The 23,884-nt window shown below is 41.1% G+C and overlaps 3 protein-coding genes across 7 annotated transcripts in view; 2 read left to right on the top strand and 1 right to left on the bottom strand.

Moving 5' to 3' along the window:
* reep3b (receptor accessory protein 3b) overlaps positions 1-23,884 on the top strand; it is a 75,115-nt gene that overhangs the window by 1,909 nt on the left and 49,322 nt on the right. The gene's annotated exons all lie outside the window — the stretch shown is intronic.
* Positions 4,209-6,201, top strand: LOC118564392. The gene is made up of 3 exons (XM_036142380.1): positions 4,209-4,506; positions 4,651-4,956; positions 5,151-6,201. Exons 1-3 carry the CDS (start codon positions 4,290-4,292, stop codon positions 6,179-6,181), a joined length of 1,554 nt encoding a protein of 517 aa, XP_035998273.1. The 5' UTR covers positions 4,209-4,289; the 3' UTR covers positions 6,182-6,201.
* Positions 6,367-10,384, bottom strand: LOC118564393. Of its 4 annotated transcripts, XR_004931833.1 has the most exons (5): positions 9,890-10,371; positions 9,484-9,610; positions 9,190-9,288; positions 8,169-8,352; positions 6,375-6,728 (listed from the first exon to the last, which is right to left on the bottom strand). XR_004931833.1 is itself a non-coding variant. In XM_036142381.1 (4 exons), exons 1-4 carry the CDS (start codon positions 10,341-10,343, stop codon positions 6,414-6,416), a joined length of 816 nt encoding a protein of 271 aa, XP_035998274.1. In that variant the 5' UTR covers positions 10,344-10,375; the 3' UTR covers positions 6,367-6,413. The 4 variants fall into 4 exon arrangements, 2 of the variants coding, with proteins under 2 accessions (XP_035998274.1, XP_035998275.1); XM_036142381.1 differs by lacking the exons at positions 9,190-9,288; positions 9,484-9,610 and having other exon boundaries at positions 6,367-6,728; positions 9,890-9,990; positions 10,128-10,375; XR_004931834.1 differs by lacking the exon at positions 9,190-9,288 and having other exon boundaries at positions 6,373-6,728; positions 9,890-10,372.

Here is a 23,884-nt window from a genome sequence, read left to right as displayed (position 1 = left end):
TTACGTGAGCTTGTCAGAATGATTGTCATGTGATACCACCAATAGATAAGGCGTACCCTTCAAACTTGAGGGACAGAGGGGGATGAAAGCAGGAACAAAACTCTGTCAAATCCATGCCCTTCGGATCGAGGGGCATGGATTGGCAGGCCTGCAGCTCCTACAGAATTTTTTTTAACTCCTTTTTGAAAATACATAATGTACTTACTACTTTCAGGATGGAAGGACCATTTTACCCAGTATTATAAAAAGTGTTTCTGAACAGAATTACCAACTATAGCTGCTAGTCACAGATATGATTTGCTTGTTGTTACGACTAGTAATCCGGTTAACTACTATTACTAACTGGAGATATCAGCCTTTCTCAGCGTTTTGTACATTTAAGTACTGTAGTTATACTTTTACTCAGTGGAGAATGTTTTCTAGATGTTCAGGTGTATCAGGTCCTTGTGAGGGGAGCAAACCTTCCAACAGGCTACAGCTAAGGCACGATTGGTCTTTCAGGTGGTAGGCCTCTTTGGAGCAATAAGACCTTGGGAGTGCAACACGATTCTTCGATGTTGTTGAACTTATTTCCTGGGGTCCAGGTCCGCTGTGCTATTGTCCAGTCTTTGTTGTGCAATAACAAAAAGAAGAAAATAATTTATAATTGTTGAATCTAAGTTCAAATAACAAAAGAAAATAAAAAAAGATATGAACGTATAACTTGGTGTAGCTTGAGAAAGGCCTAGTAGTGCCCCGATTCGGAAGCACGGTTGCAATATGCATGCAAAGAATTTATTTTTATCATGAAAGATGTTGTTGTAAAATAAAATAAAAAAACACATTAACAAAGGGAGTGAATGTAATCTTATGCAGGGTAGCGCGTTCTCTTCTAATAGCTAAAGAAAATCTCTTCTCCAGACAATTCCCTGCAGTGATTTGGTCTTGTTATATATTATTGTTTGTTTAACTTCAAACTTCGACACTTTGTTTGTAACTATAAAAACATACTCCACATTGGTGATAAAATAATGGTACTGGTATGCTTGTTTTACTTAATTTGATGATCTGCACTTGACATTATAACGCCCTGTTAAATGACTGGGATAGACATTGTAATGCTGAAGGGCCAAACTCTTCAGTATGTCATGAAGAGAAGAGTTGCTATGGGCTTAGACTTTAAAACCAGCAATGATAAAGATTTTGACAAAATGAAATGGTGAGGGAACAACCAGTCTAGTTGTTTTAAAACAAACGTTACTTGCATCTTAAACCTTTTCAGAGGTTTCTCATGTCCAGCAGCGCAGAGGAAGAAAAAGCTTTTAGGTAGAGATGCTACGATGCAATGTTTTATGGCTTCTGATGAAGATATCTGAATTCTGCTCATACCAATACTTTCTAATTCAGGATGTTTTTTCTTAAACATTTGTGTTCTTTTTGGTCATGTTGTACATCTCCAGACAAAGAAGTTTAATAATCTCTTTCCTTTATTTCTGAAAGTTAAACTCATATATTTTAAAGCTTCATTATAAATATAGGGCCTGATCTTCAAAAGGTTGACGTGTATTAAAATACATGCAAACTAATTCGCGTGTGCAAAGCTGATCTTCAGATCAGGTGCAAAGTAATTTGCAGCAGGGACAGTCAACTCCGTTCCTCGAGGGCCGGTGTCCTGGAACCTTTAGATGTATCCCTGGTCCAACACTCTTGAAACAAATGGCTGAATTACATCCTTACTATGGAATCAATTTCTCCAGAGTCCTGCTACTGAGCTGATTATTTGATTCCGGTGTGCTGAAGCAGAGACGCATTTAAAGGTTGCAGGACATGGGCCCTCAAGGACTGGAGTTGACTATCCCTACTTTACGGGCTCCGTATAAAGCACAGTTGTGTCTTATTAAGTTATTTTGGGCCTACCTTGGTTTGGAATATTTTGGGCCAAGCTGCTGTTGTGAGGAATTGGTGGTGGTAAAGCCTTTCTGCCATCCAGGCTTATAATACAGGGGGGTAACCGTGGATACATTACTTCAATAAAAAGATAACTGTTGTCTTAGTGATTAAAGCAGTGGGAACACAGTTGTCCTATTAGTTGTAAAATTTATTGTTGTAGGTTTCTTTATCGATATAGCTTAGTTGCGTTAGGTGTCAGAAATCATAAGTATGAATCCGCAAAAATGGGAGTGAGACCCTGCAGGAGAGTGAAATTTCAGCTTGATGCCTCTGATTTAAAAAACAGCTTCCACTGACTATTAAAGTTGACTATGAAATTCCATTAATGACTGCATTTATTCATTTTTTGTATTTAGACAGAATTCAGTTAGCGTTATTTATTTTAAATACATATGTATTATGTTCCATGTTTAATATAATGATTAAAAATAAACTACTCATCTTTATTATTTTTAAATGCAGACATTTCAAAATAACACATTTGGAGCTGTAGTCAAAATAGCATGATATTTTTTCCTAAGGTTATCATACTGTTAGAATCTAATACCAGCCCGTGCCTTATTATTATTTGTTATTTTAAGTAATATGTCATTATTACTTAGAACTTCATTTTTATGGCATAGTCACTCTCAAACTGCCAGTAGTAATAAATTGATCCATTTAAATGGAGCAGACTGAATTGATTTTACATGTCTTATCCATTCCAGATGCAATCTTTGTAGATCACCCCCAACACCATCACGTCTTGCATGCACAATTTTGTTTTTTGCAGAGGCAATCTACAGCTCATTATTTGGAATCTTTAAAAAGCAGGCCCATAGAGGAAAATATTTCCAGGCTTTATTATAATTTTGATGAAATTAAATTCGGTGTTTCAGGAAATTAAATGTGTAATCAGTCTTTGTATTGCATGAGTTTGACTTTCTGAAATGAGTTTCAAAAAATATTCAAATTTTGTGAGCTGTACCCGTCCAAGCCCCACATGCACAGCTGGCTATTCAGATGCTACCTTTGCCCATCCATATCTATTGATAGAGTTAGATTTAGACCTCTGAAAATGACATAATAAACATAAGAACTATCTACTACATTAATATTCTTATTGGCTGTGGAACTGTTAAATCAGAACTACAGACAGTTGAGGGAGCACAACATACTTTACCACATCGTAAATATGTAAAGCTTAAAGCAAATATTTACAGGGTATAAATATAAGCAAACTTTTTTTTTTTTCTTGCCCAACATTAAATTAAACTAAAATGTTTGTGTTTTAGGTCAAGTAAGAATGCCAAGACAATTTCTGTTTGCTAAATGTCAGAATAATTTGGATCGAAGCTTTAACTTTCTGGCTGATGGCTTGAGATGTTGTTTCAATATTTCTGTGTGACGCTTGTTCCTCATGTCATTTCTCTTGTGAAGTGCACCATTCACCAAAACACTCCCCAACATGATGCTATCCCCATACTTGGCAGTCATTATGGTGTCTCCAGGCTGCACCAAATATAAAGCTGCTCATTCTGTTTTAGTTTCATCAGACCACAGGACAAGTCTCCAAATATGAAGCTCTTTGTCCCTGTGTGCGTTTGGAAACTGTTATCTAGCTGTTTCTATATTGTTCTGACTTTTTCCTCTCTGAGTGGCCTTTCAGTCCTTATTGGTACTGGACACGTGTGTCTGTGGAAAATAAAATTCCCCTACCAGCTTCAAAAGTAGCTGGTAGGGGTATGTCTGAAAGTATGTCTGATTCTGATTAAACAGCATCTCCACAAAGTCTTTATCTTTTGTTCAGGTGTTGATTCAAACTTTTCACACCAGAACCCGTTCATCTCGGGAACATAGAATCTCTCCTTTCTGAACATCATGATGGCTGGACAACCACATGCTGTTCATATTTACTTATAATGGTTTGAGCAGATGAATTTGGAACCTTCAGGCTTCTGAAAATTCTGACCAGACTTGTGGAGGTCCATCATTCTCTTCCTGATATCTTGGCTGATTTCTGTACAGCCATGATGTCACACAAAGAAGCAGAGGGTTTGATGAGTTGCCCTAAAATACATCCACAAGAGGGGTTCCAGTTAACTCCGATGTTGTGGATTAACCCATCAGAACCACGGAGAGCCGTGACATTCTCATAAAATTGTTTGAAGGGATAGTAATTGTGAACTTGTATGTCCACATATACTTCTAATGAAAGTAAAAGAGTTGTAACATTTGACTGGTAGGAGCTCTACCTACAAATTTTACAAACTATACAAAATAGCTTGGTTTCACGTGACGTCACAGTGCTGCTGCGCGATACCGCGAAAATCAGATGGAGGGCAGGAAGTGAATTAGCTGAGGATCGGCCGTCTGAAACAATGCCTATGTTTTGTGTGGTTTACGGCTGCTCCAATCGTTCGAACCGAGAAAAGGAAAAGAGCTTTTACAGAGTACCAAAGATTGTTGTCCATAAAGGTGAGAACTGTAAAAAGCTCACAGAACAACGCCGTAAAAAATGGATATTAAACTTACGTCTGCGGTCTGGAGGAGCAGAGTCTGCCAACGCCCGTGTCTGCAGCGACCACTTCGTCGGAGGTAAGCTATAACGTTATGTTAGCTAGCTAACTTGTTTTTGTGGTTGTGTTTATATAGCATAAGGTTGACGTTAAATGCTCACTTACTTAGTAATTATTAATAAGTTACCGGTAGTCTAATATGGATTTCTATGGGACTGTTTAGGCTGTCCTAGCGCTTTGGGTGACGTTCAGTCGGTAGACTGGGCTCCGACGGTAAACCTCGGTTACCAAAAAACTAAGCCCAAATCGGAAGCCTCTCTTCAACGAGAGAAGAGGATGAAGCTCAAAGAAGATCAACAAAGCCGGTCGGAATGTGCAGAGGCTATGTTGGATCTCCAAAAGACAGCTGAGAGCCTGGGTATGAGCTCCGATCTAACGCAGACAGGCGACTGCTCTGAACCGAAGCAGCCAGCTGACAACCCACAATCAGAAGGCAGCAGTGGGGACAATGGGACATTAAATGATCTAGGTAAATTATTGTACTAAGATGTGTAAACAGCATTATTATTAAATGTTACAAATGGGATTGTCAGAAAATCAACCTGTATAATTGGGCCAGAGAACTTGCATGCTTGTAAAAAGGTCAAAAAGATAACTTCACAGCAATTCACATAATACATTTTTATGAATTAACTAATTATGCTCCCCACTGCTATATTGCAGCCTATGCAGATGCCGGATGCCAGACTGAGCTAACCATGGATGACATTGAGAAGATGGAGGATGTTCTGGGACAGATCACAACAGAGCTGGGAGATCTTCGAACCAAAGCACTGGACACACAGTTCAACCAGGAGTCCTTTGAAAAAAATGAAGACAAGACAAAGTTCTACACAGGCCTCCCCAACTTCTTAGTTTTAATGCAGATTTTTGAGCTGTGTGAACCCTACATTCCCTCTGGTCCTATGTCTGTGCTGTCAAAATTTGAACAGTTAATTTTAGTTTTACTGAGGCTGAGACTAAATCTCCAACTGAAAGATTTAGCTTTCAGGTTTAAGATATCTCTGCCCACCGCCTCTAGAGTTTGGCATAAAATAATTGACATACTTCATGAAAGGTTAGAATTTCAAATTGAGTGGCCAGAGCGACATGTACTTCAAGCTACAATGCCAATGGGATTCAGACAGGCATTTGGATGTAAAGTTGCTGTGATAATTGACTGTTTTGAAGTTTTTATCGAGAAGCCCTCTAATTTACTAGCCCAAGCACAAACATGGTCAAACTATAAGCATCACCATACTGTAAAATTTCTGATTGGTGTTGCACCCCAAGGCTATGTCACTTACATATCTTGTGCCTGGGGAGGGAGAGTCAGTGATAAACAGATCACAATAGAGAGTGGCCTCCTAAATAACCTGTTACCTGGAGATATTGTTCTAGCAGACCGTGGGTTCAATATTGGCGACAGTGTGGGATTTTACTGTGCTTCACTACAGACACCTGCATTTACCAAGGGGAGAAAACAGCTGTCAGCGTATGAGGTGGCAGAAACTAGAAAAATAGCTAATTTGCGTATTCATGTTGAGAGAATCATCGGTTTAGTCAGAAGAAAATATCAGATTCTGCAAAGCAGGGCTATGCCCATAGAGCACATGGCAACAAAACCAGGTGAGGCACTAGCATTGATTGACAAGATTGGGGTTATTTGCTGTGTCTTGTCTAATCTTTCTCAGTCTGTCGTCCCATTGGAGTAAGGAGGAGGGGGGTAAGGATAATCAGTCAGTCCAGTACCTGAGCCCTGACACACATCAATCTGTAAATATGTAATGTAATTTAAATATGTTTTGAAATGTAATGATAGTTTTAGGTCTTTTAAGATGGGTCTAAAGGCAATTGCTGACAAACCCAATCTTGTAAATAAACCACCATGTGTTATTCATCTTATCAATGGCATTTAATTTTTACAGTAAACATTCTTTCATCACATTACACATGTACGTTTGTAATTTGCTGTCCCAGTATTTCTGGAAGTACACTTTTTCTAAAAAAATACTCAACTTTAGGAATCACATCATCCCAAAGTTCAAAATCAGGCAAAATCCTTTCCACAAAAATGTCATTGCGGTTCCACACAACAAAGTCACAGTACTCTGCATCTACAATGTGAAGCTGTGCCTGAACTTGGAAGTAGTAATCATGACTCCGGTCCAGCATGACATGATCCCCATCGTTGATAAGGCAGAAGCCCTTTCTCCCAGCACACAAACGTAGATTGGCTTCATCTTGGTAAGAGTATGGACACTAAAATCACAGTGAGAAGGACATGTGAACAATAGATTAGAAAATATATTTTCGGCTTTTTTGCTCAGTTCAGGGGTCCGTTCTTCGTAAGTTGCTTAAAACATCCAAGATCAAATGAGACATCCAAGATGACTTCATCCGGCTAATCATGATCCGGCTAATTGGGTTCTTCGAACACACCTGTTGTTTACGATTAGTGTGGCTGGATTGAGTTATCTGAGACAACTTCGTGTTCATGCGTTTGTTTAAAAGGGGAAATGTATCGATAGTAGAAACATTGATCAGCAGCGCTGCTATTGGCTGTTCAGCATGAACAAAGAACGCCCACAGTTTTTCTCTCAAGCAGAACACGAGCTGGGAAGGTTATGCTGAATTTGAGCCATTAATTAAAACATCTCAAAATATGTTAAAACCAGGAGAGAGGGCTGGCAAAAAGCAGCAGACAAATTAATGCGTAAATACTGTCCATGGTAGATGTTTCTATCACTTTCTACAGTATGAATTTGTGCATTTTAATAATCTCATATTTACTTTGTTCTTTTATATCAGAGCCTCCACGGGACCCACTAGAACATGGGAACAAGTAAAAGTGAAATACAAGAATATTCTACAAAATGGTAGCCTTTAATTATTATACTTTAATTTAACAAGGCACTTGTTACGTCAGGAGATCCAAATTTCAGTGTCATTCCTTAGACACGGGAAGTAAAGGACGTGTGCAAACTCTATAAAAAATGAAGTTTTTCCTTTTCCAAGTCATCCACAGTTTACACGGTAAAACTGTATTGCTCCGTGTCTAGATAATCCATCCATAGTTTTTTCTAATACAATATACGGCTCGACAGGAAGCAAGCCTTTCAAACTTCACAATAAAGTTTATTCTTACTGAATATGATAAAAATAAAAAGCTAACCATCATACAAATAACTTAAATATTTTATATGTATGGCTCTAACACCACTTTTTCCTCTTTAAAGGCCACTGTTAAATGATGTGTTTGTCTGTTTATAACAGCCACCAAGAAAAATCTCTCTACAATTACACTGTCGCGCTGCGCTAAAGGATCCTGTCTATTACGCAATTGAATACACGATTAATTTATAAAACTCTGCAAATTATTCTTGCACCTTCTGTAACAGGTTGCCGTTGTAAAAACGGACGACATGGCTGCACAGACTTCCCTATCTCCTCCGTTTATACAGCCGTGATCTAATCTTGTTTACATGAAATAAGCCTGTTAGCGAGCAGGCTTTAGCTTGCACACATGTTGCTATGACAACAAGTGCAGGATGTCTTTAGAAGAACCAAACGATCCAAGATCATGCCAAATCGTCAACAATCAAATCCAGCTAACTGAGTTAGCGACGTACGAAGAACGGACCCCAGGACTTTAGACTCAAAGATTTAGGGACTTTACTACAACATAGACTGTATTATCACCTTCATTTCGCAGATGCCAGTTCCGTGACAGTCACAAGCGACAATCCCATCAGGAGAGGATCCCATGTATGGCCACTTGGGGTTCAGCCAGAGACCACTGTCCATACAGGAGAAGCCTGCATGCTCCCGACCCATCAGCTTCTCATATGCTCCTCTGGCTTGTGCCTCATGTTTGCATCCATAACTGTAAACAGTACACATGCAAAACATGAAAAAGAAATTATTACTTAGTATTGGATGTGTAGAGCCAGTTCAGTGATTTCAATGCCATTACCCTAAACCCTATACTTAGTTCTACTCCTGCATAACCCTAACCTTATAACCCTATAACGTATGTTGACTCTTCAGAGCTGTCCATACCACAAATGAACTATGAAAACAGTAAACATTTGTTCTAATGTAAAAAAGGTCTACAGTAGATGGCAGAGTAAGGACCACAGCTTTATAGTTGTGGTATGGACTCTCCTCCCACTTCATAGAACACTTTTTTAGTTACAATTCTTAATGTAGACAGCCTCATACCCCAGATCTTACCTCTGCCTTACCCTAATTCAAACCCTAAATACCTTGTAGCTGCTGTGGTGAACCTATATGCTTCTGGGTAGCATATGGCCTTGATCAAACTCGTTGATGGTTGCTGGGGGTTGGTCCTTAGCACTTGTTTAAGCTTAGAGGCAGTTATGCGCCCAGCTCTTTGTCTAAACCAAGTCCTGCCTGCGCTCTGACTCCGAGTTGACCTCTCTACAGCCTGGACCTGGGACAGGGTGAGCTCTTCTATCTTGAAATCCTGGCATAGCTCTCCAAGCTCTTTGGGGGGTAACTGCAGTGTGTCTGGTGTTCTGTATTCAAGAAGAGTTTTAGGAAGCATGCTAGATACGGGAATGAAATCTTTGTGGTAAGGCTCCCTAGCCATCAATGCTGCACTCCTTGGGCAGTTTTTGCTTAATTTTGCAAAAAAACTAGCATATGTCTCTGACCCTCTCTTCACTCTTGGGCATGGAACTGGAAGTGATTTCCCAACCTTGTTTATAGTTGTCCTGCCGTCAATGGAGCTGTCAAGCTTTTTTTTTTTGGATTTTGCTGAGGAGAAGTCAATCTGAGCTACTGGAGCAGCAGGAATCTGAAAATAAGTTAATACAAATAAGATCATTATATTTTATAACATATCTATATTCAGTATAAATCTGCCGTTTATCTGATGGCTGTGAAGAAAACAGGTAGGGCTATCATCACAGGATTGAGATGCCAAACTGTGTTTATGTGGGTCTTTGCTGTCTTAGCTCCTCTTTGCCCAACAGGTAAATTATCACCCTACCTTTTTTACATGTGATGGCATCAGCCACTTGCACTGCTCTGTTGTGCAGGAAGCTGCATCTCGCATTTTTACCCCAGCTTCAATGGAAAAAAGCACTGCTCCTACATGAGAACATGATTCTGATAATCTGTGAATAGAATACAATATGACATTTTTTTAAAACCCAAATTGCGATCTACACAAGGAGCAAAGTGCAATCTATATCAGCACATTTTTGATGATGTGTAATACAGCCCACTTATACTAATATGGAGTAGCCCCTTAAATGATGAATAAACATGTTTATCCCTTAACGTTACAGCTCTCCCTGGTTCTGAAGTACACTGTCAGTATGCTAGTAGTAGTGCTACATGTGTGTGTGTGAGAGAGAGAGAGATCTCGTGGTAAACATCCTAGCCTTACTCACCCTGCCATGCAATTGCAATGAGCTGCAATGACTTCTCCATCCTTCTTCGCAATAATCCACGTCTTCAGAGGTGTTTCGCTTGAACGCTGAGAGTGGTTTACCTTGAAACATAAACAACTGTCAGGCTAACGTTGTTGTTAAGATGTGTTGCATGACCGTTGATGATCGTTCACTATAGCCGCTACCGCTAACGCTAGCATCTTTTAACACATAAAACAATATAAGAATAAACACTCACCCTGGCGAAGACTAAAATATTATCGTCGTGGAGACGTTTGGCGCCGAGGTTGTGGACCCACCCGCAGACAAAGAAGTTATATGCCTCCATACTTTTATAGGCCTTCATTTGCTGTTTAGTGTAGAACGATGTCTGAAGCACCAGGTAGTTTGTTATATCAACGGCCTCCACTGTCGGCAAATCTTTAAGGTCCACCGAAAATTCACACATCTTCATGAGGTACGGGTCACGTCCAACATATCTATTAATTAACTCCTTGTATCTTTGTCTTGATATAGGCTCTAACTCCATACAATACGGGCTCTCGGTAACGGTGTCCTCCATGTTTACGCTGGCTTCATAGACTTCCTGCCCTCCATCTGAAATCGCGCCCCCTGGCCGCGTCATAACCATCACGTGACTGAAACCCAGCTATTAATTTAGCAAGAATCTTTAATGTGTAAGTAAGAGGAAAAAGTGCTATAAAAAGTTTGATAATGTAAAGATGGAATACATAACTTTCCCTCTCTGAGCTGTTGTTTTTATCTGTTTTGGGGGAAATACAAATCTTAAATTGGGCATCAGTACTGGTCTTTTCCATATGTGCAAAATTAGGAAACTCATTTATTTCATTAACTCAGTCACTAACTGAAACGCATCATACAGATTAATTCAATTTATGCTTACAAGCTTTTGTCACTGTTCATTATGATGATTTTCTGCTTACAGCTGATAAAACATGACATTTAAGAATAGAATATTACATCAAACCAATTAAAACATTTATAATACAACCTTTCAATCCATAAAATATACCTAATACCTGCTTAGAGGTTGTTAATGTTAAAAGGTTTTAACCTGCCAAACTAGCCTTATCAGAACCTATAATGTATTGAAAAGGACTGTCTGTTGATTATTTTCCCATAAAGGAATTTCCTCGAACTACTCCCATGCAAAAACAATCCACTCAGTGCTTTTAGGGGAAAGGCAGATAATGAAATTCTTATTTGTCAAGTTCAAACCAGATGCTGGGAGCTCAACATCTTGGCAGAGGCTGGAACCTTCCCCCATCTCTTTTCCTTCCCTGCCCTAAAATTGGCTGTTGGTGGTGTTCGATGTCAGGAAACCAATGAAACCCACCTGGAGCCCCAAGTCTGGGCCCATCAGAGCACACTGGGGCTATTTTTTCAGCTGCGTGCAGGGTGGAGAGTTGGGCGAGGTACAAAAAGATTGCGTTAGTTCTCAGGCAGAGGCCCAAGTTTGAAGTTCTTGAGAGAACATGTTTTCACACATCAGACTTTGTGGTTTGTATATTTTAAGATTGTGAAGGTTTTCAAGCATTTCTTTTCTTTCTTTCTTTCTGAAAGTTCAGAGAAATGTATTACAGCCTTCATATGGTGCTCTACCGTAGTGACAGGGGCTACTGTTGTGTTCTGGGAGCGCTTGACCAAATATGGGTGTAGCTTTGTAATTATCCTACAGGAATGTCCCATTCAGCTCATACAGCTACAAGGGCTGCAGGAGCAGATTTAGACACAGTTTGAGGAGCAGCACATTATAAACTTGTCTTTTGCTCCTCAGCAGCAAAAGGTATGTAGAAGAGTTTGCTTCTGGGAAAGGCTTAATTTCTTATAATCCTTTTTACCGGTTAAAAATCACTGGTTTTGCTTTTTGTCAGTAAAGCCTTTGAACTCCACCAAGACCCTGCTACCCCTTCAATTACCCATTTGGAGATACCTGGATCTTAGGAAGTTTGGATCACCTCCATCATGATGTTGTATTGCTTCTGGAACTCACCAAGTCAGGTTTTTCCAGCTGTTTTCTGTCATTGAGATCCTCTCCTGTGGCTTCACCACACTCTGTAAATCCACAGCACATTCCTATAACAACCTTACCTCACGCAGCCCTGACCAAACTAGGACCGGGCTTACATTTCTTGGACCAAGTCAGGATGGCGCAACAGCTGATGCTACTTCACGTTCCCATTCACCACACCACGGGGATTTGTGTGAACCTCACATCATGAATACTATTTCATTCAATTTCAATTAAATTTTATGCGCCCATTCACAGCATGTCATCTCAAGACGCTTTACAAAGTCAAATACAATCAAATCATACAGACAGATTGGTCAGTAGAGCTCGCCCAGCTCCGCTTTTCCCTACTCCCTGTTTGCGACATTAACGTTTTAAAGAAAGCTGTGAGAAATGGTAAAGACAAAAAAATAAATTATCAAAAATAAAACTAAAAAAGGAGAGAAATACAAATAATTTTCGGATATTGTATATGCACGATCGTCTTGGATATTTTTAAGGATAAAGTAATCAGGATATTTATCAGGATAAATACCTGGATCAGCTTAAACTAATAATAAAATAAGGCACAGCTCCTCTGCACTGCTGTCTTCCTGCTTCTGTCCCTCTGTTCTGTCTCCCTGCAAGAAGCTGAGAGGGGAGATAAGCTCTCTACTTTATCCAGTTTGCCTCACGGAGTTAAAATTTACAGCTTTTATGAGATTTCTTTGCCTCGGCAATGGCAGGAGCGAGGAGAACACATTAATAGGGCAAAACTGCAGTGAAATAATTTTTACCAGTTTGATTTCACGCCGACTCCCTATCCACTGCTCTTGTCAGTGGATAGAGCTTTAGGCGTTGCCGGAGTACAAGCTACTTTCAGTGGGCACCTCTGCGAAAGCTGCCCACTGCTCCCCCCCCGGGTGTTCTGTCTGAAAGGCAGACAGCAGCTGCCGTCTACCGTATGAGGTGGATGGATGGATACTTCAGAGACTAAACGTAACAGCTTTCAGTGTAAAATAAGAGAAAGCCTCGATAAATGTGGAACACACTTGCCTCACAGCAAGAAGGTCGCGGATTCGAGTGTCCTGGGTGGTCTGGTTTCCCCTACCACTAAAAGACATGCCAGTCAGGTCGGCCATTAGTAGTGGCGAGCAGCAGCTCAGGCTAACCCTCCATGTGATCTATGAAATTTCAATGTATGTACCTTGTATATATATAATGGCAAATAAAAAAAAAAAAAGAAAGCATCTTAAAGCATCCTATTCTCGTCATGGAAGCCCAATTAGTGCATTGGCAAAATAAAATCCAGATATTCCAAAAATTAAATGTTAAAAAATTGTAAATTTCAATTAATCGATTTAAATTGATTTATCACATTTATCGCCCAGCCCTAATCCCAAGTTTTGTGGGTGGTGTCATTGGAACCCTGGCTGACTTTTTCATGACATAGTGCAGCCATAATCTTGTATGAAGGTTCACCTCGTCACATCATTCTGGCCTGTCTAACCAGTTTTCCAGAGTCACACAAGTTGTTACTCCACACAATTGGTTGTCCCGGTATGTTTTTTTAAATTTATATATATATATATATATATATATATATATATATATATATATATATATATATATATATAGTCCTCAGCGAGGACAAAAGACAGAAAAGTAAGGAGGATGATCTCAGAACAGGAAAATGCACAAACACCAAACTCACCCTAAAGGAAAGCTCAGAGAGATCTACATTTAAATACAAATGATGACAGACCTTTTGACTAGACAATATGCATTTCCAACAGTTCTTAAAAATGTAAGCTCACTTAGTTCAAATATTTTATCAATCTGTTTTAAATTTCATTGGATTTCTGGAGATCATCCCTCAGGGCCCACAGTGGACTTTTGACTCCAACCAGGGAAACCACTGGTGTGAATTACCGTATTAGAAGGTGGTGACGAGTTCAGGGTGTGATGTGAATCAGAATCAAAATATTTTATTTGTCAACGCGTGTTACCGTGGCAAAATTTCTTTTTGGCAAAAAAAAACCCCTGACAAACATGCAATAAACTTTTTACTTTTTTTTTTTTTTAGTTCAGGAAAATCACACATAAAGAGAATGAGGTGGTACGGTGCTTATTGAACAATGATGATTGAGGCTTCATTACAGCAATGTGCATTTAGATATTCAGAAATGATAGTGTGCAAGTAGGCAGTAACATTAAGGTGATTGTAACATATGGAGGGCTAGTAAGAGTGGGGGTTGCATTCAACTCTTTAAGTGAATGACTACATGAAATGACTGTTGATCAGCTTGTTCTCCACAAAAAGCAAAATAGTTGATTTGTGTGGAGCATTCTTAGCAGTTGGAATCAGACCCTGTAGCCAGACTGCAGTCAAAGTGAGTTCATAACAAATAAGACTCACATACCTGCTGTTATTATGATTACAACAGGAGAGGCCTACATTCATTTAGCCTGGCCAACCAGACTAATTTTTGCCTCTCTTCGATATGGCTGAAGTTAGTCTAGAACTGCTCCCATAGAGGGCTTTTTCTGGGGCGGGGTTAAGAGGCGTAAAGTAAACCAATCAGACTTCTGTTGTCAACATTTCACAATATAATTCAACATGGTGAGCCGCGGTCAAATGGAAACTACAGTGAATGATTCCTGTCACAAAAATTTAAGGATACACAGTGTTATTTCCAACTTGGTGTATATTTATGTAAAAGGGAAAGGGCCAAGAACACCTTTTCAAAGATTAGCAGACTTGGGTCTGGCTTTAGCCAATGAAAAGAAATGTGCTAGGACAACTTGAAGGATTTGCCTACATTTAAACAATGGCAAGTCGAAGAAAATGGTACCACCAGGGAATCCACAACCGGGATTGCCAATTGCTGCTATTTTAAGGACATACCTTGGTCTTTTAAAACAGAAGAACGCATACTAGCTGCACATCACTCAACATATAAAGGCCGTCCACGTCTGTGATTGGTCGGTATCAGGAAAGAGGGCTGTATGGGAGCAGTTCCAGACTCAGTTCGCTGTATAGCAAAGTTTGTTATGGACGGGAATCTCAGAGCAGCTCGGTAATGGTGACATAGGTAGGAAAATGTCACTTCCTCCCGTTTTTCTGAGACAGAACACATTAAAATATTCTGCTAAACTAATGAATAAAAGATTGTTTACATTCCTTTACTGAAGATTATGAAAATTATATGCATACTTCTCGCTAAAATGCATGTTAACACAGTTGTTTTGTTTAAATGTTTAATATAAAGCTATAATAATCTACGAGGACACCCTGCAGGTCAAATAATGACGGGAGGGCGGGTACCCCGTGCGTCAACTTGGAACTGCAGGAACCTGCCAAGCATCAATATATAATGAGTAGGGAGTGAGCATGTGTTGTCAGTTCATATGCAGAGGAGAGTGCTTTGAAAGAACCTTTAGGATTGTTGGAAGAAAGTTTCTTAAGAAGTCATGAAATGCATGACACATTTCTCTTTTCTTTACATTATTAGACTGATGCAGAAAGCCTGGCTACCCTTGGACAAAATCTCACATTACCTTGAAATAGGAGAGTGTGACACACAGTGAAGACAAGAGTCCAGGAGCTTTGGCAGTCTTTCAGTTTCTATAGCAACAAGAGGAAAATAAAAGGCTGTGGTTGTGCTAGCCTGCTGCTGTGGAGGCTCGGGTTTGAGGGAGTATACATGACTATATATAGTGTGTCTGTGTGTATTTGAAGAGTTACTGTTCTTGTGGACGCCTTTCAACTCCAGATTTGTTAGGATTCAACCTATATTGTGAGATAAGGTGTTCTTATACACTGTCTAGGTTGACATTTTCATTGGTTGGAAGGATGAATGTGAATGGGGGAATTTTGGCTTAAAAGCAAGATGGCTCTCTTACAGCATTTGTGTGTATGCCATTTACAGTCTTATGGAAAAAACGAGAACACCCCATTAAATATTTCTTTATCAGAAATGATAATTTATCAGTGTCTTATTTTTGTTATATTTATCTCTTGGGAAAAGTAATATATTGGCCTTTCAACATAAATAATTTTTTTTAGCTCAGGAAAATTAAGAACATCCATCCATCCATTATCTAACACGCCTAACCCTTGTGGGGTCACGAGGGGTGCTGGTGCCTATCTCCTATCTCCAGCTGTCAATGGGCGAGAGGCGGGGTACACCCTGGACTGGTTGCCAGTCTATCACAGGGCAACACAGAAACAAACAGGACAAACAACCATTCTTACACCTAAGGATAATTTAGAGATTAACCTAACTGTGGTTGTGGACTGTGGGAGGAAGCCTCGCATGCAAACTCCATGCAGAAAGACCTAGGGCAAGGGTAGGACTTGAACCCAAGACCTTCTTGCAGCATGGCAACAGTGCTACCCACTGCACTAGAAAAGCTTACCCCATTCATCACTTTCTGCTGTGAGACACTTGTTGGGTTTCTTGCATGGGTTTCAGCTTGTTTCAAGTTCCCACATGTCATACTGAAATCAAGATCTGGGCTTTGACTATTTAAATTCTTTCCTATTTTTCACTGGTATGTTTTAGTTCATCATTTATTTTACAGATGGTGTCACATTTTTCTCACCTTCTGGTAGACGGTAGAGTTCATGTCTGACTCTATGTTGGTGAGCTGGACAAGTCCCGCTGCAGCAAAGCGTCCCTAATCCATGAAACCTCCACCTCTATGCTTCACATTAGGGCATTTATCTTGGAGTTTATCGTTATTGTTAATAATCTTTTATCATGATAAGAATTCCGATTTCTCTTGACAAATTCCACTTTCTCAATAAATTCCAATTAATATCTGAAAACCCCAAAAAACAATATTATAGGATTGTTATATTCGCTATTCTCTCCACTGGTGGTTTCTTGAGGGCATCAATAATCAGTAAATAAAAAAAAAAAAATTAAATGCAGTTACTGTGTGCAGTCTAGTGATATAAATCATATTTATTTATGTATTTAGTATCCTAGTGAAGTCTATCTTGTATTTTAGATGTATTTTCAGAGCTTTATTTATGTGTCTGTATAGGGCTATCAATGTTTCCCGCAGCGCTATCTTTGCGAGACTCACGCTACCGCCTCGCCACCATTCCAAAAAAAACAAACAAACAAAAAAAATACGTAACTTCATATGCTTGCATGTTTATTTGACGGTAACGGGCGTTTTTTTGTTGTTGCTTTCGCGCGTGCATATAGTGAATGGCAGTGAAAAACAGGCGCTCCGCTTCGCCGGTCGTCCGCGCAAAGCATGTCTTCTTCCCCCCGCTCCGCGCAAAGCTTGTCTTCTCCAACAATAATACAATAATAGTACCACAAAATGTTGTGTTAAAATTTTAAGTCCATGTCAGCCACCCCTTACCTGACTCCGCCAGATAGATTTGCTCCGCATATCCATCTGGAAACCTTCCGTTGAAGTAATTTTGGGAAGGGGCGAAAATACTGGTTAGCTGATTGGCTTATGTTGGTGATAGACGGGCCAAATAAACCAATCAGATTCGTCGTCGCTCTGTTACGAGCGACGACGAAAACACAACCACAAGCCAAGCTACTCTTGCTGCTGCAAGTAAAGGCTCATTAGCTCAGCAGAGAAATACTCTGTAATTCCGATAAAACTTGCTCGATAGCCACGCTAACGCTAGTTTCATCGGCTGAAGCCGCCATGTTCTTTAGACTGAACTGACGCGCTTCCCGTTGCGTCACACCGCAACCTGCCTCAAAGCCAACGCTGATTGGACGTTCGTTTGGTGAACGGCTCCAAATTTTCTTTAACGGAGAGTATCCAGACTGATCTGCGAGTGAAACCTTGAAACCTCGCGAGATCAGGATGGTCTCACGAGGCTAAGCCACCCCTGCTTCGCAGTTGATATGAAGTTCTTTTCCTGGACTACTGTATCTGGTCTATGCCAGACTCGCCCTCTATTCAGATGATTATGTATTAGATTAATCTATTCAAAGAGCATTACTCCAGAGGTCCTGGTCTTTGTCTTCATTCTCTCTGGTAAACTTCAGCCTGGCTTGTATGGTTTTCTTGGAGAGTAAATGGGTCCTCCTTGTGTTCAGTCTCTTTCTGATTGGACAGGCATGAACTTTCATATAGATAGTAACAAGAACCTGCTGTAGGTCAAGTGATAGTGCTGCACAACCTGAGATTATCTGCACCTCTCTGCATCAGTGTCTTCCTCACCAACAGGCCCTGGGTGGTGAGGATAGGAAAATCTACATCTGCCCCACTGATCCTCAACACTGGAATGCCACAGGGTTGTGTCCTCAGCCCTGCTCTCTTCACCCTCTTCACACCTGACTGCTCTGCTATCCACCCCACAAACATGATGGTTAAATTTGGAGACAACACCACTGTGGTGTGTGTCATCTCCAACAACGATGAGGCCCACTACAGGGAGGAGGTCCACAATCCGATACAGTGGTGCACCAGGAAAAGCTTCATCAATATTTCCTCTGACCTCTCCTAGCCTGTGAATGCCTCCCATCTGGTGAAAGAGGCCCAGCAACCACTCTTCTTTCTCAGGAAGCTGAAATAGATTGGACTTTCTTCTAAGCTGTTAATAAATTTTTAAAGAGCTATAATCAAATTTAGTGTCTCAGCATGACAGTGTGGTATGGTAGCTGCACGGCACAGGAGAGGAAGGATTTAGCATGGGTCGTGAAGTCAACACAGGGGATTGTGGGATGCTGTCTATAAGGTCTAGACATGGTTTATGCTGCTGGAGCCCAGAAAAAGGCCAGACATATTACCACAGATCCCACCCACTCGTCCAATGCACTGTTTACCCAACTTCAAACAGGTAAACAATTCAAGAACATTAAAGCAAAAACTAAAGGCCCGTTTACACTACACTTTTTTAACCGAGCCGAGACTAGTCCGAGCTCGGTAACCGAGATAACTCTTGTGTGTAAACGGTCAGCAGACTGAACCAGACCGCGCTAACGATAACCGGACCGCGCTAACTGCAGACCAGTTCCCCACCAGGTCTCGGACTGTTTTTTTTTAGCCCGGTTACCTGATAACGAGGAGCGCATGAGCAGACCGCGTCATCCCCTTACAGTCAGCTGACTGTCAGCCGATTTCCCGGCGTGTCTGGCTGCACGTCCCGATTCACACTCCATTCAGACAAATTTCAGACATTCATAATAATACTAGCTTCCTTACCGTGCCACACAGTTTCCAGAGATGACTCTGCTTATGAACCTCAGCGTCTGTTGTTGTTTCCTGCGTCTGTAAATCCTTATTAGATGTTCATTTGTCTTATCCACGTCCCAAAAGCCGACTCTATGTCTAACAATAACATCCTGAATATTACGGGTGCCGCCATTTTGATTTGCTCGGTCCCGCCTTCAATCCCAAAGAGCGGTAGTACCGCAGATCGCCACTAGGGGGCGAGGAGCAACCAAGGAACAAATAACCGAGGTAACTCTTGTGTGTAAACGGCTGCATTTATCTCAGTTAACTGGACCAAGCTCGGACCGGTCTCGGCATGGCTCGGTTTTTAGGTGTAGTGTAAACGGGCCTTAACAGACTTAAAACAGCTTATTTCCCAAAGCTGTGAGGGCTATCACCCCCTGCTGAGAATCAATAATCCACCAGCCCATTTCATAGTCTGTTAGATGTAACAACCATATCACTGGGTTCACGTGTTCTTGATCCAATGAGGATTATTTCCACTGTCTCTGACATCCTAATGTCCATTTGCACACTCCAGTTTCTCAGGGAATGTCTGTTTGGACATCCAGGCAAATTGCATAGTTCTATAACTGCTCTCTTCACTGGCCTGTTGCACTGACTCCCATCATGATGAAGTGCTTTGAAAGGCTGGTAAAGGAACACATCGTCTCAAGTCTCCCCCCAACATTCGACCCGTTCCAGTTTGCCTACTGACGGAACCGCTCCACTGAGGACGCCATCTCCTCCGCTCTTCACCTGAGCCTGGCACATCTGGAGGAGAAGAACACGCACGTGCGGATGCTGTTCCTGGACTTCAGTTCAGCGTTTAACACCATCATCCCACAGCATCTGGTGGGAAAGCTGGAACATCTGGGCTTTGGCACACCTCTTCACAACTGGCTGCTAGACTTCCTCACCAACAGACCTCAGTCGGTCCGGGTCGGACAGAACACCTTTTATGTCATCACCCTCAGCACGGGCTCCCCTCAGGGCTCCGTCCTGAGCCCCCTGCTGTTCACCCTGATGACACACGACTGCGTCCCCAGGTTCACCACCAATCACATCGTGAAGTTTGCTGACGACACAACGGTGGTGGGCCTGATCAGAGACGACAACGACCAGGACTACAGAGAGGAGGTGGAGCAGCTGGTGGGCCTGTGCAAAGACAACAGCCTGATCCTGAACGTGGAGAAGACGAAGGAGATCATCGTCGACTTCAGGAAGAACCGGCCTCACCACGCTCCACTGCTCATCAACCGCTCAGCTGTGGAGGTGGTCAGCAGCACCAAATTCCTGGGGGTGCACATCACAGACAACCTCACCTGGTCTGTGAACGCCATGTCACTGGTGAAGAGGGCACAGAAGCGACTGTACTTCCTGCTGAGGATGAGGAGAGCCCGCCTGCCCCCGCCCATCCTCACGACTTTCTACAGAAGCACCATAAAGAGCATTCTGACCAGCTGTCTCTCTGTGTGGTGTGGAGGCTTGAGTGCCTCCGACTGGAAGAACGTGAGGAGAGTGGTGAGGACAGCAGAAGGGATCATCGGGGCTCCTCCTTCCTCCATAAAAGACATTTTATCTCAGCGCTGTGTCCCGAGCCCGAAACATCATCAGGGACCCTTCACACCCCCACCATGGACTGTTCTCCCTGCTGCCCTTTGGGAAGAGGTTCCGCAGCATCTGCTGCAGGTCCACCAGGTTCTGCAAAAGCTTTTTCCCTGCTGCTATCAGACTGTTGAACTGCTGCTGATCTATAACCCATAAACTCTGCACAACATTCGCATATTTGCACATTTTTGCATTGCATCTCCATCTAGCATTACAAATGCTGCTGTACTCTTAGTTTTTAAATGTATTGTTGCACAAATGCCCTTTGCACAATCAAATTCTGCACATACAAATGGTTTTAATGGCATACTATGCAATATTTTTCAGTTAATTAATGTGTTCCCCATACCGTTTTGGATGATTAAATGAGTCATTTCAGGTCGAACAAAGGTTTTCCCAGCCGCCCTGGTGGTCTGTGGGGGAAATACCGCACTTGCAATTGCAAGAGCTCTCGGCCCGCACACACAGGCTCAGAACTCTCGCTTTACGGCGAGAACTCCATGTGTTTTTGCCCTGCCATTCACTATATGCACGCGCGAAAGCAACAACAAAGAACCGCGTGTTAACGTCAAATAAACATGCAAGCATATCGAGTTTTATTATTATTATTTTTTTTTATGTTGGCGAGACGCTACCGCGGCGGTGGCTGCGGCTTGGCGAGGCGGTGGCGGTAGCGTCTCGCCAACATAAATAAAAATAAAAAAATACTAATAATAATAAAACTGGCGAGGCGGCAGCAGCCGCCTCGCCAAGATAGCGCTGCGGAAGCCTGATGTTCATACCTTCACTGTGTTAGTCATTATTTGTACTGCCGTTTTTTCCACTTTTCGTTGCGTTCGCCTGTCTGCTAAGCTCAAAACAACCGCGCCTGGCTTGACGGAGAAACCAGAACAGCTGAGCATCTTTACGACACTGCACTTTTACTTTCGCCCTCTGGGGGGAGCCTCGCTGGAAAATCAACCCCGGTTGCATAGTATACCTTTAATAATACTCACCTGTACACAGTGACTTCTACTGCATTGTCTACTGTTCACTTTTAAATCACTGCTGCACCTGATACTGTAATATAAATTTTTACTGCAATTTTACAAGCAGTATGCAACGAAATTTCGTTCTGTACGCACTCGGTGTGTACAAAATTACAAATAAAGCTGTCTAAGTCTAACTTGAGGTTTTACATTTATTGTACAGGATTTTACTGGGTGCATGAGTCAAATGACGGAGCGTTCGTGTGATACACTCATGCAACAGCACAGTAATCTATATAGTCTTTAAAAGGACTGCTATCTGACTTTTTCACTTGAAAATGAGTCTTATTAGATGCTAAGGACTATTTGCATAGTTTAAGCTTTTCAGGAAGTATTCTTCAACTGATTTCAGGAGAAAAAAGGTTTGGAAATATTATGTCTTGTATCTGCGTGGTATGTAATCTGTGTGCGTTCTGAGCTGGTGTCTCATCCAAGATTTCATGGTAACACATGATGACAAATAAAGATTCTTGATTCTCTAGTTTTTCAGACTTCGACATTCAGTAGCACCAAACTAAATGGTAGGGTGTGTTTTGACACCGGTATTTTGTTTACTTAGGTCTGAATCAGTTGCTGAGTTTAAGTTGTAAGTTTTGCTGGTTGTTCAGTTTCCTTCTGCACAGAACAATTTCTAAGCGAACTAGAACCTGTCACTACAAACTATGCGAGAATGTTCAGATGTTTATTGGTCAGATGCTTCTGGGGCAAGAGAGCCATCTGTAGATACCGGAAGTAGTTGCTGTGCTCTGAGCTAGTAGAAAGCATGGAGAATTTAATGATATCAAAGTGTTTTTTTTTTTTTTTCATTTTACCTAAAATGATCTTGAGACATCTTAGTGTAGCACTGATATTGTGATGCAGATATGTTTGCAATATATTTTTCTGCCTTACTCAACTGGTTAGAAAGTATGGTGAAAATGTTCTTTAAAAAGCTGTATGCTTGGTTCAGTAAATGCATCACCTGTATAAACCTGCTGCATAATTGCAAAAATTACATTTTATTCCAATCCAGAAGAAAAACCTTATCTAAGGTTTTCAGTATGTTTCTTCTGGTTTTTGATCATTTTAGGTAGATCTTACATTAAATACATTTTAACAATGACAATCCATTAAATCCTATAGATTATAAAAAAAATTAATAACTCAGCATTGTGGTCTTAAAGTAAACAATTTTCCTGCAACAGTTTTAGGTTATTCCTGCTGAAAAGAAACAAATGTCCTTGTTCAATCTGCAGAGAATGTTATGCACTGTGGAAAAGGAATGTTGAGAGACAGAATAAATGCAAAGATTCCTTCTTCATGGTAATCTGTAGTTTTTCTTGTTCACTCAGCCCTGTAAAAAAAAAAGACATGATGTGCAAGTTGAGACAAATGTGTTCATGTGAGTGTAAGAAAAGGTGCAGTGACTATTCATTTCTGTCTGCTGTATTCACGTCAGTTTTCTATAAAAACCTTTTAGGTTATAGAATAGCTATTTTCTGCAGAGCAATCTGAATTCATTCAGATTAAGTTCACACTTAAAGCTATGATAAAAGCAAAAAATAAAAAACAAACAAAAATTTTTGCTACGATAAAGTAAACACGCTCTCTAAAGATTCGTTCACGCAGAGCACAAACAAGGTGAACGGAGTGCAGTTGGGCCTACGCTCACACCCATGCAGCTCTCAGCAACCATCAGCATTCTAAAATGTTTTTTAAAGTGCTTTTTGTTTTTTTGTTTAATGGGTGGTGGTCGGGAGAATTGTAGATAAAGCAGGTTTGCTCGTACAACATGTGGTATCCAGTCAGACGTCAAGCACAACACACCACACACAAACAGATTTCACTCAGGACACTTCAGATGTCAGACGGAAAATCTTGCGAAAGCTCTCAGATCAAACGTGAATTCAGAGTAAATAACCATGGATAATGAGGAAGAATAGTGGGGATAGTTTGTAGACTGGTTTTAACATAAAAAAACATAAAGAAAAGCTGGTTAAATGAGTGGAGACAGGGGCTCTAGGTTGGCTGCCTGGCCGTTTGTCCTCGGGGAACACGGGGCCTAGACAACATGTTGAATATCCCTGATTTGAGGTCGGAGCGGTCCTGACGTTCTACTGAGCGAACCAGATCACTCTAACACACCACACACAGCAGGAATAT

Source organism: Fundulus heteroclitus, chromosome 10 (genome assembly GCF_011125445.2).
Source record: "Fundulus heteroclitus isolate FHET01 chromosome 10, MU-UCD_Fhet_4.1, whole genome shotgun sequence".
In the NCBI taxonomy this organism is placed as follows: Eukaryota; Metazoa; Chordata; class Actinopteri; order Cyprinodontiformes; family Fundulidae; genus Fundulus; species Fundulus heteroclitus.
Note: the sequence above shows the minus strand (reverse complement) of the source record. Positions and strands in the feature narration are given on the sequence as shown.

Coding starts and splice junctions, on each gene's coding strand:
- LOC118564393 (XM_036142381.1), bottom strand. CDS start 10,343: ATGAAGATGTGTGAATTTTCGGTGGACCTTAAAGATTTGCCGACAGTG. Junction 8,353..9,889: donor CATTGCAATTGCATGGCAGG/GTGAGTAAGGCT, acceptor TACTGTTTACAG/TTATGGATGCAAACATGAGG. Junction 6,729..8,168: donor CTGGCATCTGCGAAATGAAG/GTGATAATACAG, acceptor CTGTGATTTTAG/TGTCCATACTCTTACCAAGA.
- LOC118564392 (XM_036142380.1), top strand. CDS start 4,290: ATGCCTATGTTTTGTGTGGTTTACGGCTGCTCCAATCGTTCGAACCGA. Junction 4,507..4,650: donor CAGCGACCACTTCGTCGGAG/GTAAGCTATAAC, acceptor GGGACTGTTTAG/GCTGTCCTAGCGCTTTGGGT. Junction 4,957..5,150: donor TGGGACATTAAATGATCTAG/GTAAATTATTGT, acceptor GCTATATTGCAG/CCTATGCAGATGCCGGATGC.